General features: G+C 27.3%; 2 protein-coding genes across 2 annotated transcripts; both read left to right on the plus strand.

Annotated features, from left to right (window-relative positions):
• The first annotated feature begins 7,718 nt into the window (after positions 1 to 7,718).
• On the plus strand, positions 7,719 to 10,055 carry LOC126837425 (uncharacterized). Its single transcript, XM_050571328.1, has 4 exons — positions 7,719 to 7,846; positions 8,588 to 8,785; positions 9,080 to 9,220; positions 9,857 to 10,055. The coding sequence occupies exons 1-4, from the start codon at positions 7,719 to 7,721 to the stop codon at positions 10,053 to 10,055; spliced, it is 666 nt and encodes a 221-aa protein (XP_050427285.1).
• An 80-nt stretch (positions 10,056 to 10,135) lies between these two features.
• LOC126837426 (zinc finger protein 726-like) lies at positions 10,136 to 11,486 on the plus strand. Its single transcript, XM_050571330.1, has one exon. The coding sequence runs from the start codon at positions 10,149 to 10,151 to the stop codon at positions 11,484 to 11,486; it is 1,338 nt and encodes a 445-aa protein (XP_050427287.1). The 5' UTR covers positions 10,136 to 10,148.
• The last annotated feature ends 5,038 nt before the right edge of the window (positions 11,487 to 16,524 follow it).

Below are 16,524 nucleotides of genomic sequence, written 5' to 3' on the forward strand. Positions count from 1 at the left end.
TTTTTTTGTTATATTCTAGCGTATTCCATGTGAATAAAATTCATAGTATAAAATAAAACCTAACGTATATTCAATACGTTCAAAATCTAACGTAAATCAATTTGAAAACTAAATTTGGGCTACCGGTTAAAATATTTTGTACACGTACAAGAAAATAATTGTACTAATTGTCTATATATTATTATCGATTTCTATTTTCTAATTTGTATTTTTACCGATCACGTCCTTCAAGCATTAGGTCATTGGACGCAAGCCAGTAAATGTCCTTATCGAAAGCTCAGCGAAAATACACATTAGAAACGATTGAGCACTGATGGCTTATACAGTTAAAAATTAATTATATTCTAAACGGTAGCAGATGTATTTACAATATTACAATATTAAAAAGTCAGTACAGTGGGATCGCGGCTAAGTAGGGACGGACCATAATGGGGTCGGGGTATAGTGGCATAGTTGGTATTTATTGGTTTTCTGAGGTTTTTAGCCGTAACTTTCAGACCTTTAGGTTGCAATTTTGTCAGTAGTTAGAACTCATATGTGTCTATAATATATTAAACGAAGAAAAAATTCGGCACTACAGTTTTTCTTTCAATGCCGGAAAACTGTGTTTTTTGCTGATTTCGTATATTTTAATAAGTTGACAATATTCTCGAGTACAATCATCCTATTTTAGGTTTTTGTCACACAGATGTTCCTATATATTTATTTAAATCTGCTAAAGGTATTATTTAAATATCCATTTAAAAAAATATATTTTCATTTAAAATAAAATCACGAGTAAATACTCAGCCGATAATTTTGCGTACCATAAAATATATGATTTAGCTCATGCAAAAGGGTCCTAATCACTTTTATTTAATTTTGAGTAAATTAAAAAAAACTTCCTAGTTCTTTTTGAATTTAAGATTTTTTAATGATTTTTTTTTTAGTGTTCACATGCACATGTGAAAAATGCAAAATGGAAATATAGTAAATTGGTGTGAAAAGGGACCTTAGTCCAGGAATAAGGCCCCTTCATGCATCAATCGGAAAATGAACAAGCCGTTTACCAGATCATGGAATGTCTGAATAAGGTCCTTTCTAGCGTAAACCGTTGAAACTACCCCCTAACAGTAAAAATCCGCGGTTAACTTGTTTTTTCCCAGAAATGGCGTTAAGGACCCTTTTTGCATGAACCAAATCGTATGACTTATATCCGTTGTCTTTAAATTTGATATTTGTGTTATGACTAATATTCTCTTTTCAGCAAAATGCGTGTTCAACGAGTTCTGTGTATACAAGTGACCCACGACGTGATTTTTAAGTTAGAAATGCAAAATTAAAAATATTTCTTAAGAATTACAGTCAAAACGGTTAATTTAAGATTTTCTCTGTTTAAGCATTTCTAATTCAGACACAGTACGCATTACAATATTTGTAACAATGTAATCAAGTGTTGACATTTATGCAAAAAAAAAAAAAACCAAATCGTGGACAATAATTATGTACACTGAATCAAATGTTTATTTATTCACACTAATTTTCTTTGAAAAAGCAAATACATCATGTCACATCCATTTATTATAAGTATAAAATGTGACATTTACTACAATGTTAAAAAAATTAACCCTTAATCCTTAAAATCAGGAAAACCCTAAACAAAGTTCAACAGTTATTCATTTTTAACTTTAACTCCCTGTAACTTTGTGGTAACCCTTTCTTACAATAACCTTAAATCTAAATTTCACCAAATTCTCGAACATACCGCAGAATTTTTTTATTAAAGAAAAACAGGGCATTCTAAAAAGTGCAAATTGAACAATTATTTTGAATCCACAGTTTCAAAACGAATCGTTGGTTTTAAAATGGTTTATCTACAAAATAAAATATAATACATAAATTTGTACAAATTACAGACGTGGTTTACATAAAAATCATTGTATCTATGTAATTTTTACACGTTATTAACGTATAATATTTTAATAACTTTAATGGATATTGAAAACGGCAAATGAAAAAAAATATATTATGTCAATGCATATATCGAACCTAACAATTATAATGTTTTTAAAAATGTATTATTATTGTCAGGGTGAATACGATTAGGGTTGTTCGTTTGTTTATATCAATTTGTCGTCATAATTATTCAATTCTCGGTTGACTGCTGATTCTCTCTAATTGATTGTATAAATAACAGTCAATTCAGAAATCAGTGGGAAAATATGTACTTTTTTTGGTGGTTTCTCTCGATTTCGAAACACTCGGTGTGGGTATCATTTTTTGCGTATACAAGTGTTCCACAATCTATAACGTTTTAATGCTATAAGCTACAAAAATGTTCATAACTAGTTTTTGCTAGTTGAAGACACAAAACTGTCAGTTTTTTTAAACAAAAAGTCTCTACACAATTGTAAACAATTTAATTATATTAGCCCAAAGAATACAGAAATCGTAGCACGAATGACGCTACACTGAAGCATCGGTCGTGCAAGTTATTTGTGTATAATATAGAAATATGAATATTTTGAAAAAAATAAATTATATACATTTTATACAATTCTCTGTCGTGGGACATACAATTTTTCTTTTAACATATTAGTGTTACCGTACAAATCGTCACGGCACAAAATCTAGGTGTACTTAGCAGGCTTGTCTGTGCGATTTTGTTAACATAGCTGGTTTCTTTTTATTTTATACCTAGTTGAAACATATTTACAATACTCGACGGGCTTAACCAACCCACCGGCAGCAAGACGTTCGATTTTTAGGTTTTTTTCTATGATAAGAAATTATAAAATATATAAATTTATATTTTATAGGTATTCACCGTTTTCCTCATAATGATAAAAATATTTACCGTTGTTGTATTACAGTTTACAAATTTTTATTTTGCCAACTATAAGGGATTTACATTGTTTGTCCAAGCTTAACTTTAATCATTTAAGTCACAACTGTTATTTTGTATTATTTTGTACTATTATATTTCTAACCCAAAGACTAGCTATGATAAATTAGCGGTTCAAATACGGTAACGATGACAAGGTTATCAATTGGGGTCATTATTTTTTTTAATGGGAAATTGCTGTGCTACTGTGGCAAAAACCGAAAAATATTGATATTAAATTTAAATCTTCGCAAAGTCATGCAAACGAATTGATTGACAAAGTATAAAAAATCTAATGCTACCATTATTTAAAATTTGTTTAGGTATTATGGAATTAAAAAAAACACGATCCTATTTGGAAAAAAAAAAACTAAATCCAAACATTTTTTAATAATAAGGGAAGAATGTAAACCTTTATTAAATATTGAAAAAAATCTATCTACAAGTATGGGAAACAAATTGTTTTCAAAATATCTATAGTTTCCAAGAAAACGAGTGACCTACATCAAATGGATCACGCTGTATTGTATAAGCATTTAAGTTCAAAACTACAAAGATATATATTACCTATTAGTTTATCTATTAGGTTACCTTACATGGAAGCTTATCTATACATATATAAAAATGAATTCTTACTTTCCGAAAATTCCACCGTATGGCCTCAAACACGAACTTTGTACTTTAAATGCGAAATATTTTGTTTGTAACCACGGTAACCCAAAATAAACACTTGGTATGTAACCATGGTAACCACGGTTACTCGAGCAAATGATAGGTGATGATTAAAGGAACAGGCCGATTCTATGTGCCACGATTCTGGGGATGATTTTAACTGTTGAAACGGGATCTGGGACTGAGACTGGGACCCTTGAGTAAGAAGAGGACATAATAACTGTAAAAAGTGTCACAAAAACGCTGTCACGCCATTGTTATCTGATAAGAGATAAGAAATTAGAGATTAGGGGTGGGGAAGGGAATGTGGGATTGGGAATGATTTTACTCAGCCCCGGCAGACTAAATCTCGCCGGGTCCAGACAGCTTGTAACTTGATAAAAATCAAGTAAAACTTTGATTTTTCGAACATCTTATGTTTGTTGTACTATTTTAAGTATGCGTCATCTGCATAAACTCATTTATCATAATTTTTCACAGTGCAAAACTGCAAAAAATATTCTTCTTACGATATAATATTATATTGTTTGTAGAATATCCTACAGATATATGTTATTACTTATTTACATTGCTACATGCGTGGTAAAATTAAACATAAGGTTTAATAAAAAACTGCTTTTAATCACTTTTGTGTGGCCATTTTAAAATGTATTTTAAAAATTACCCAAATTTGATTTAAAATTTAGTATAGTTTGACCCGGTTACATAAGAGTTAAGAAATTGCAACCAATATACGTTACTAACTATTTGTTTTCAATGAAATTCCAACTGCAAACAATTTACATTTTTTTTTTTTTAATAGCCTTTATTAAAAAATATGATGGCTTAACAAGTTACGTTACTAAATTTTTTTTTTAAATGAAATTCCAACTGAATTATTAACATTATACAATGAGGCCTCTAATTTATTTGATAAAAAATATTGCAAATATTTTTTTTCAGTTAAATTAATAAAACATAATAATTTGTCTACAAATCACACTAAAATAAAATGATTATTTTTTTCTTAAACAAGGATTACTATTTTCAAACAAACCTTTTAAAGTATTATTACTTTTAATCTAAAAAAAATTAACGGGTTCGGCGTTAGCTGTTATTTGTTTTTTTTTTCAGATCCTCTATTTCAAAAATTATTTAAAATAAAATAAAGAACGATTCTTTTGGTTTGTAAGTTTTTTTTTTTAATTTTGAGTTTTTATATTACAATATATCTTGGATGTGTTGATTGTTATTTTATTAGAGAAATGCACAAAAAACCTAACATGTTAAGAAACATGTATTTGTTCACACTGGTGAGAAACCACACAAATGTACTGTCTGCGATAAATCATTTGCCTATAACATTTGCCTAGACTTAATGTTACTATTTTGCACTTAAGAATCTTGATTTTTATAATTTTTTTTTTGTTTTTCTCGTGTATTTGTTTTAGTTATTTTTTAGCTATAATTGACGAATTAATTTTGCAAATCATCATCGTCCAACCTAACTTGATATTGTTTTAAAATGTATTTTCTACATTAGTTATGGTTTTTATAACTTTATTTTTATTAATTATTATGGATTGAATGGAATATTATTAATATGTATACCTGTAACACGATTTGCTGTCCACAACTTATAAGGTAAGTTAAACAAAAAAGAATATTAGTTTGATTAGACACAAATTTAATGTTCGAAAACTAAGTTTATAAATAATACAATTTATTTTAGATTGAGTAATATTATTAAATTTATGATTTTTCAACATTGAATTGTAGCATATAAGTATGACAAAGAGAGCAATGGAGTTTTTCTTAAATATGATGATGGCAGTTAAGTAAATTGGGTTATTGTATTGTTATTGCATATTATTTTAACGGAAATAATTTTACTTCCCGAATTTATTTTAGTCAGTATGAAATAATAAAAATTCAAAATTATGGTAAGCATAATTTTTATTTACTTATAATTTATAAATACATTATTTATTTGTTGCACTTACTATTTTAAATGTGCATGTTTACATCAAGTCAAAACCAGTTAACACAATTTGTATCTTGATTTTGCATATAAATAAAAGAATAAAAGTGGCATTTTATCATTTTAATAATGAAAATTCAATAATAGGTATTCTAAATATAGTACTATATATAGTATTACAGTAGAACAATTTGATAACAAAAAGTATAACTTTCGATGATTAATATAATATAAAATGTCAAAATATAATTTAAAAAAAAATCATTTAAAAATATTATTACATGATCCTAATTTGAAATTGACGCGCTAATACGTTTAAATGATTTGATAGTTGCAAAATTAAACTACCAGACAGTGCCACATGATTGTCTGATTTACTATGAGTACTTTAGTGGCCATTTTTCTGCCATGAACGATATTGGTCGTTTCCCGTTGGGCAGCCATATTATCTTTAATGCTGGTTTTTATCATACATTTTCAGTTGTCAGAAAAACTGCATTCGTCAGGTCTTTTGCACATTTTTATTTTTCCTTCACATAATAGCTGATGTAAACCCGTATACTTTACTCACAAAATAATATTTTGTTATGTATTATTTCTCGTGTTTAGTATTTACTATGTTGAACTATCGAATGAGCTGCTAAACGTAAGTACTTTATTATATTTTAATATTGATAGTAAGTTCTGCGCAGACTTAATACAAATAAATGGCAATTTGATTTTTAATATTGTGCGCATCGCTATACGATTATTAAATATTTGTGCTGAATAAAAATCACCTAATTATGATAAACTGCTCGAATTGGGATCACTTAAGCTGTTATTGGACATTTCCATCATATTTTATATAATTTGATTAAGTATTTTTTATTCGTTTGCAGAGGAAAGAGTGTTATTATGGGTAGCTGTTCTTATCTAGGTTTAATTATCGTTGGATTAAGTATGGCTATTTAGTTCCGCAAGTACAAATGCACACGATCTGATAATTATGTTGTATGCAAATTATGTTACTTTGTTTTATTCCAAACTTTTAATTAGACATTTTGATTTTAAATAAATTTTTTTTTTTATCCTTATGTTAACGGTTCTTATTTACGGTTTTTAACATGGTTTTGTGTACATATATTAGTTGTTATACATACATTTAAATACAAAAAAAAGTAGATAACTATAAAATTATGCTAGAACATTATGGTTATTTATTATTTTTTATGAAATATAGTGTAAAAAATGTGTTTTAAATTTAAAAACAATTTGTGTAACTCTTATAACCAGTAAAAAAATAGGGTTACATCATATATTATAGACTACATTATTACATTGATAGATTCTAATTATTTTCCACGTACTTCTCAATGAATAAATCCTTGTATAATTTAACTTGCTTTTTGTTTTTGTTAAAACGATATAACTAATAATAAGTATGAAGAAACTAAACTCAGAAGCAGTTAATATTATAAAATCTAGAGCAGCTTTCTACTGTTTAAGTTTATTTAATCATTCATTATATCCTTTTACACACTTATCACTATAATTTTAAAAGTATATAAATGTGTTCTTATATACCAAACATAACCTCAGTATTTACATTTTTGTTATTAGCAATTCAAACAGCGTGACGAAGATTAATTTGAAGTAATATAAAACTAATATTTCGAAGGCAAGATAGAAATCTAGATTTACCAGTCATTATGGATAAACATATGGAACCTCTTTCCACTGGGTAAGTCTAATTTCTATCGCAATTTTAATTATGAGCTGATTGTCTTAAATTTAAATCATTTAAATGTCCAATTTTTTCTAATAATCATGCGTGGAAAAGAGAAATTTGTTGTTTTGTAGATTAGGAGTATTTGATTTATTTCTACATACATTCTTTTCAGTGAATTATCGCAATTTTATTGTTTGTCATTACTTTAGATGTAATAAATTGTTCATTTTATTTTTTTTAGTTTTGTTGAATCAAACTACGACACGACAAGTATTAAAAATGGAAAAAACTGACGTTAACAACATTTCAATTTCCACAAATTCAATTCCAGAACTGCTGTCTATTGAGTAAGTCTATTTGTTAGCTGTTGTGACATAAGTCATAAACATCATTATTAATATAACAAATTTCTCCTTCAACTTAAACTTTGATAATATATTTTAAGAGTCAACAAAATATAACCTCATTACTCCTCTACAAATTTGATTTTTAATTTTAGCAAACCAAACACCATGTCTGTAAATAAATGGGAGGTCGACGATATTGATAATGATTGTTATTTCAAATCTACGATACAAATTGAAGAAAATCAAGGTATAGCACTTATTAAGGATGAATATTTGAATACTCTTTCTACAGAGTAAGTGCAATTTTACTATCATCATTTTAATAATCACAAAAGAAAAAAACCACTATATACGGGGTGATCCACTTAACGTATGTCATTAAAATACTTAAAGAATAATTGAAATATTGTATTTTTTTCTTTTAAAAATAATTTTTAATTGTTATATTTGTTTTAGTTTAAACTGATGACTACATCAGTCTTAGTTTTTCTCAAGCACTTAAAAGAAATTTAAATGATTTCGTATAAATTTAACAATTACAACTTTGAAAATAAAGTGAAAATAGCTGTCAATTGGTTTTTGATAATTTTCATTGATAGATTCTAATATTCTTATACATTTCTTATGAATTTCTCAGTGATGAAATTCTTATATATAAGTACATTTTTTTTAGGTTTTATTGAAGCGATACCTACAAGTACTGTTATCATTTTGATAATCACAAAACAAAAAAACTAATTAAAACCATTAAAACATAGTTTTTTATCAGAACTTTTTGTCGCCCAAATGTTTTGAATTAGTATAATATGTTTTCAGGTATCTAAAAAAATTCTACATAAAGTGTGTAATTAATATTGAGATCTCTAAAAAAAGTTTTTAAACAAAAAGAAGTTCTTTAGATTAGAGAAATTGGATTTCTTTATAAATACATCTCAATGAGTAAATCCTAATCTAAATCTTTGTGTTTATCATTACCTACTATTAATAAATGTTAAGAACATTGTTATATAATATGTTTTACTTGTTTCTTTAAGTTTTGTTAGATCAGATTTCGATACAACGAGTATTAATAATAAAGAAACACCAGTTAGAAAAACAAACACCGTGGTTGTAATTAAACAGGAGGTCGATGAAATCAATAATGATTATTTTTTTGTGACTGAGATAAAAATTGAAGAAAATCAAGATTTAGCTGTTGTAAAAGACGAATATGTGGACACTCTTTCAACTAGGTAAGTCCATGTTTTTGATCATCGTTTACATAATCAGAAAACAATAAACCCGGTTTTAATTCCTTTGCGGAATACTTACTTTAGATAAATGGTTCTTAATAATGTAATATAATAATATAAATATAATAATAAATGCTTGGATATAATATTATTTAGTAGTTTATGCCCAAAATAACTTGGCATGTAATGATAAAATAATAAGTATTTACATCAACCCAAACTTCAAAAATACATTTTGGGAGATACAAAAATATATAAACTTATAACTCTACAAAGGTTAATTTTTATTGATAGCAAACCAAACACAATGTCTGTAAATAAATGGGAGGTTGATGAAGTCGATAATGAATGTTATTTCAAATCTACAATACAAATTGAAGAAAATCAAGATATAGCACTAATCAAGGGTGAATATGCGAATACTCTTTCTACTGCGTAAGTACAATTTTATTGTCGTCATTTTGATAATCACAAAACAAAAAAACTAACACTCAATTATGTTGGTAAAAAATCAAAATAGAAACAAATGTTTGGACCAAATTCTACCGATTATTTTGAAAATTCCACAGCATGTCTGTTACGATGAGAATAAATGTTCTCAATTTTTTAAGATTTTTTTTTCTATTGTTTTGGCCATAATCGTAAAAAGTGTTTTGTTTTTTGTTTTTATACTGACACCTTTTTTTATTGTTTGTATTTGTACATTTTAAGAAATTAAAAAAAAAATATATACTAAAAATCAGTTGATCGTGTAAAATGAACTCAGTTTTTTTAAAAAAAAATTTCTTCTTCTTTTTGCTTAAAACAAAACCGTTAAATTTAGTTTATGATCTAAAAAGTTGTATTTTTTTAGGTATATGCTCTGTATTTTTGTATTATTCTGTATTATTATCTGATATATATATAGTATTTAAAATTTAAATTTGTTTAATAATTGGGTATATGTATTAAAAGAAGTTCTTAAGATTACATTTTAACGAGTATATCCTAATCTACACATTTGTAATTATCATTACCTACTATACATTTTAGGAATGTTGTTATATGATTTTTTAAATTTATTTCTTTAAGTTTTGTTGCATCAGACATCGATACAAGTATTAAAAATAAAGACACATCAGTTAGAAAACCAAACACCGTGGCTGTTACTAAACAGGAGGTCGATGAAATCGATAATGATTGTTTTTTTGAGCCTGAGATAGAAATTGGAGAAAACCAAGATTTAGCAGTTATCAAGGACGAAGATGTGCATCCTCGTTACACAAAGTAAGAATTGTATAAAAATAGAAAAGATGTACTAATATTAAGTTATTAACATAATGTTTGTATAATTATTTTGTTTAGTACTACACTCATTAGAAATATGAAATACAATCAAATTCAAACTGAAGAATTTCCATCCAGATCAATTAAAAAGTGCAATATGAAACACACAGCCGAGAAACCATTTGATTGTGAATTAGGATTGAAAACATGTCCATCTGTGGATTTAAATAAACACAGAAAGCCACAAACAGGCAAGAGAGCTTTTCAATGTGAGACATGTAAAAAATCATTTTCACGATTTGAAACTCTTAAAACTCACATTAGGACACATACTGGCAAGGAAGGGCCTTTTCAATGTGAAATATGCAAGAAATCATTTTCACGATCTGATACTCTGAAAATTCACGAAAGGACGCACACAGGCGAAAAACCTTTTCAATGTGAGATATGCAAGAAGAGATTTTCACATTCTGGAAATCTAAGTACGCACTATAGGACACATACAGGTGAGAAGCCTTTTCAATGTATGATATGTAAGATGTCATTTTCACAATCTGGACAACTAAATAGGCACACAAGGACACATAATGGCGAGAGGCCTTTTCAATGCGATATATGCAAGAAGACATTTTCACTATTACAACATCTTAAATATCACACAATGGCACACACGGGCGAGAAACATTTTCAATGTGAGATATGTAAGAAGACATTTTCACTTTCTGGACATCTTAAAACACACAAAATGACACATACTGGTGAGAGGCCTTTTCAATGTGATGTATGCAAGAAATCATTTTCACGATCTGAAAATCTGAAAATGCATAAAAGAACGCACACAGGTGAGAAACCCTTTCAATGTGACACGTGTAAGAAGACATTTTCACATTCTGGAAATCTAAATAAGCACAATAGGACGCATACAGGCGAAAAACCTTTTCAATGTGAGACATGTAAGAAGACATTTTTACTTTGTGGAAATTTAAATAAGCACAAAATGACACATACTGGTCAGAGGCCTTTTCAATGTGATGTATGCAAGAAGATATTTTCACAACCTGTAAATCTAAATATGCACAAAACAACACATACTGGTGAGAGGCCTTTTCAATGTGAGATATGTAAGAAGAAATTTTCGAAATCTGGAGATCTAAATAGGCACAAAATAACACACACTGGTGAGAGGCCTTTTCAATGTGATGTTTGCAAGAAGACATTTTCAAAATCTGTAGATCTAAATAGGCACAAAATGACACATACTGGTGAGAAACCTTTTCAATGCGAGATATGCAAGATGCCATTTTCACAACTAACACATCTTAAAACACACAAAATGACACATACTGGTGAGAAACCTTTTCAATGTGATGTATGTAAGAAGATATTTTCACAACCTGTAAATCTAAATATGCACAAAATGACACATACTGGTTAGAAACCTTTTCAATGTGATGTATGTAAGAAGACATTTTCACAATCTGGAAATCTAAATAAGCACAATAGGACGCATACAGGCGAAAAACCTTTTCAAAGTGAGACATGTAAGAAGACATTTTCACAATTTGGACAACTAAATTACCACATAAGGACACATACATGCTAAAAACATTATCAATGTGAGATTTGTAAGAAGACATTTTATCATTCTAGAAATCTAAATATACACAAAAACTCACATACTGGTAAGAGGTCTTTTCAATGTTAGATATGTAAAAAGACATTTTCACAATTCGGATGTCTTAATAAGCATATAATGATACATTCGGGTGAAAGGTTTTCAGTGTCAATCATGCCTAAATATGTTTGGAAATCTAACCAGTTATAAAATAATTAAAACTGTCTGGGGTAACCCGTAAATTTTTTAGTAAATACATTTTAATATTCTATTTGTTTTCTTTCATTCTATTCTTTATATATTGTTGTATTTAATTGCCATCAACTTGTATATATTTTCTGAATTGTATTTTAGTTATAAATCTTAATAAAAACTAGAATTTACTAATTTAAACTAATTTATTTAAAAATAAATTGCCAACAGTATGATATGATTCGATATATTTGATTCGATCTTGTGCACAACTTAATTTGTGATATTTTTGCATGAAACTTACATTTGTAACGTAAATATAAATGAGAACTTAATAATTTAGTTTCATGTTAAATTATTTATTTAATCAACCCCTAATGTTCAAATAAAATAACTACAAACTATCTGATATAGGGCGTTTATAGAGTTTGGTTTTTAATCATAACTAGTAGTAGTAATAAGTGTATGTATCTTTGGCCATGTTTACATAATTAGAATTCTAAGTTCTTTTAGTTCTAATAATTATACTTGTACAATAAAAATCGTACTTGAAAGGTACTTTATTAGACTAAACATTTAAAAAGTTTACCTATTCTCCTTAAAAATCTATAAAAACGCAATAAAAGCTGTTTGTGCAATTTATTTAAAACTACACACAATATATTTTTTTTTTAAATAGTCAAGTTAGACCTAAAGGTATCCGTAACTCGGGTTGGCTTATTTTCTATATTTACGTAACGGTCATTGAAGGACAAAGTAGATGTAGAGTGAACATTTTTTTTAATAACTATATCAATATTATTAATTGAGTAATAACGTTTCAAATTATTTTCAAATAATTTCATCAAAACGCTTTAATTTATGGAATTATCTAAATAGTTAAGTGTTAATGACTTTTTTCATTGTAAATTGTAGTTTTCATAATAAAATAGATTTGCGCAAAATAAAAGAGTTTTAAATTTGTAATATCACAACATTTTAATAGTCAATAAAAAAAACTATAGTTTCTTTTAATAAAATATTTCAACAAAACAAAACAGATAATAATTTATTAGCAATGCGTGTATCAGGCTTACCTAATCAGAACGCCGTCGTATTGTGTTATTATTATCACAATGAAAGCTGTATGTCGTCATGTGTAATCACAAACAATATAAATAAAATATAATTATCAAACTTATACTTATTCTTCAATTTTGTGTTATAATATAATTGTTAGTCGTCAACAAATATTCATGCAAAAATGTGTACATTAAAGTGTTAAGCCATAGTTATTTAAAATAGCTACTACAAAAAAGAAACACGTTGATATGAGTGGTTTTTGATAGAGACGTCAAAAAAAGTACACTATGCTATAACTTGATTTTCCAGCATTTTTATGAAAAACTTTTTTATGGAAGATTTTAACTTGAAAATACTTTTTACATGATGTGTTAAAAAACACATTTTGAATATATTCGCCATATATGAACCATACATAGATTGACATGTTTTAAATAACATTTATAAATCATTTTACGAAGAAAATCTTTATTCGAAATAATAAAAACATGTTTAGATTTATTTTGAAAGGGTTTGGTGGACGCGTTCAAGGATGTTGTAAGTATAGTTACTACAAGGAGATTACCTGTCAGGAAGATGCTGGCGTTACTCTGTGGATTTTAGTTATTCGACAACTTTCTGTTGGCCGGCGTCTGATTAGTAAAGTTAGTTAAAAGAACTAGTAACTGAATTTCAATTATCAGATCATTCGGGGGATAAACCATTTAATTGGGTGACAACGAATAAACAAAACGATAATAATATTGCACAGAACAGCGAAAAATCATTGAAAAATATGAAACCATGTGATTCTAAAGAAACATATAGTAGTATTTCGATGGGCTACAACGAAAACACAATCGATGGAAACACGATAAGGTAATATGATTTATTTAAGATACATTTTTTTTTATAACACTATATCTTGAATGTATTTATTGTCCTTGTATTAGGGAAATGTGCAACAAACCCAACATAAAAGTCGAGGTAGATATTATTTGTGGTTAAAGGTTCGAACCGGTTAGTTTGCCTAAAATTGTTATGTTTATCGGTAGTACTATATCTTAAGAATTTCCATACAAATGTGGAAACAAGTGGACTTTTATAAAATAAGATATGGAGCGAATTTTAAGTTGAAAAAAAAATTTTCGGGTGTTTTTTTCGATTTTAAAGGGAAAGATATAAATAATTTATATTTATAGTCTTGTAAAGTACCTTACAGGTACGATTTCTGATCTTAAGAGCTCCTATAGGAAGAAATCAGTTAAGTGGCTTAAATGATATCGTGGGTGACAGAAATATAAAAAAGCAAAATAAAAACACATCACTTTAAGTACAATACCTTCTCAGCTATCGCATCGGATCTAATAATATTTAACATTATTTAATGTAATCTAAGTCCTTCAGTTTAACAATGTACAGCTTTATAATTATTTTATTTTTTCTATCCTTTTATAAAATTTAAACAATAAAACATTCTTTGTTAAAATATGCATGAATTTTCGAGCCTTAATAATGATTGTTAATTCCTATAATTCACATTTGTCCTCTATACTTTCTCCAGTTTTTTTAACAATTAACAAATTCTTAATTTAATAATACAATTTTATTTACAGTAAAATGTGCACGCAAAGCAGCATGTCTTATAACATCTCTAAAAATACTGTACTCAACCCTTATATGTTTTTATTATAAGATCCATTGAAACTACCGTTGTGTTTTCCAAACTTGATGAAGGGAAATTCGTTTTTTTTTTACATTTATACATATTTTAAAAAATGTAAGGAATAATCTACTAAGCAACTTCGGTCCTTCGAATAAAATTATTTTTTAATAGATTGACAGTATTAACAATAATATTTAAGAGATCCAAATGTCTAATGAGCAATTTTTATTAAAGTATAAAATAAGACATTAAATTAAAACACTGAATAGCAAGCAGAGCTGTGCATTATTCGAAAATAAAAAGTTATCTAAATTATCATCTAAGTAAAAAATGATTCTAATGAAAATGATTCGAATAACTTTAAATCATATTCAAGTATATTGGAATACATTTCTAGTGCGGTTTTCAACTAAATTTTTTTAAAAAACATGATTTTGTTTAAATATGAAGAAAAAGAAATACTATTTAACTACGCTGGAAATTTTTTCATACTGGACCAAATCCTTCGAGTAGCAACTCTATAAATCGAAAACTTGTCAGGTTTTAGAACTCAAATGTATCCATAACATAATATTAGACGAAGGAAAAATTTTGAATTGATTTGATATATTTCTGTTTCAGTTACTTTCGTAGTGTTATATTATATTGCTAGCCAATTACACAAACGGTGGTATTATTGTTGCTATATAATGTGAATAATAACAAAATAAAACAAATTAACATTTTTATCGTTTATTGTCATCAATTTTTGAGAGTGAAACATCTAATTAAAACGTGCAATTGGAATTTCCCCACAGGGAGATTGCTGTTATTTTTCGTATGTGACTCTTTGAGAAAAGACAGAGTTGTAATATGTAATTTACTACTTTATTAATAATAAGATCACGCCGAGCGGCGATTATAATTCCGACCATAATCGGTTCCATTTGCATATCAATCATACATTATATTATAATACAACATATATTCACTTGACGTTATAGTAATAGTAATACTAATTAATAATTACTAATTTAAGTCGGTTGTGTGCATTTATAGATAATCGTAAAGGACGACAAGACAATAAAGATAGTTCTCAATAATTAGTCACTAATTAATAATGCATTTATTTCATTGCGGCAAATATCGATATCAAAAAGAATGATCTCCGGTAAGTTTGTTATTATTATTTTTTAATTTACACTAATTTTAGATTTAATGATATTTTATTTGTTATTATTATTTATATTTAATATACTTATTATTAAAACATGAATAGTGTGTGGGGGGGGGGGGCTTACGGGCATTTGCACCAGCCAATTTTAAAATAATAATTATTAAGAGAAAATTTAGTATCTTAATAAAGTCATAGCTAATGAACAAATAAATGAAAATTCAAAATTCAAACGCTAAAAATTTTTTTATTTTTTGTCTACAATTGTATGTAATTAAAAACATATGTTGCCATTAAAAAACTAACTAAAATAACCTTTTTTGGCCTTCAAGGATTGGAAAAAAATATTGTTCAAAATATTAATATATTTCGAGAAAATTAGTGTCTTATCCTTAATTAATGTACTACGCTCTACTACCCTCTATGTACTACGCTATTATTATATATAATATTATTGCATTTATTACATGCAATTGATTTCAAAAATTAACCAAGAACAATTTTTTTTTTGAGGAAATGTCAAGTATTTGATGTTTCCGATGAAATGGAAACAGGCGCATTGCCGAATGCCGGGTCGAAAATAAATGAGTTATTTACAAATAATCTGTTAACGTTTAGTATTCACTCTAATAGTCTGTTTGTTTCAGGAATGACATATGTAAAGCAACAACACACCTCCAGAATGAATAATTGCCCAGAGTAGGCAAAAAAATAATTTTTAAACATTAAAATTTTTTTAAATAAAAATAATATTATATTTTACTTAAGTTTTTTTATTTTTTTCCACAAGCCGATATGGGGCACCA

This window comes from Adelges cooleyi, unplaced genomic scaffold, assembly GCF_023614345.1.
Source record: "Adelges cooleyi isolate 19-005CV unplaced genomic scaffold, UGA_ACOO_1.1 ACOO_flye_CR_arks_rails_tigmint_CR_PRNA_249, whole genome shotgun sequence".
Taxonomy (NCBI): domain Eukaryota; kingdom Metazoa; phylum Arthropoda; class Insecta; order Hemiptera; family Adelgidae; genus Adelges; species Adelges cooleyi.

Coding starts and splice junctions, on each gene's coding strand:
- LOC126837426 (XM_050571330.1), top strand. CDS start 10,149: ATGAAATACAATCAAATTCAAACTGAAGAATTTCCATCCAGATCAATT.
- LOC126837425 (XM_050571328.1), top strand. CDS start 7,719: ATGTCTGTAAATAAATGGGAGGTCGACGATATTGATAATGATTGTTAT. Junction 8,786..9,079: donor GTGGACACTCTTTCAACTAG/GTAAGTCCATGT, acceptor TTTTATTGATAG/CAAACCAAACACAATGTCTG. Junction 9,221..9,856: donor GCGAATACTCTTTCTACTGC/GTAAGTACAATT, acceptor TATTTCTTTAAG/TTTTGTTGCATCAGACATCG.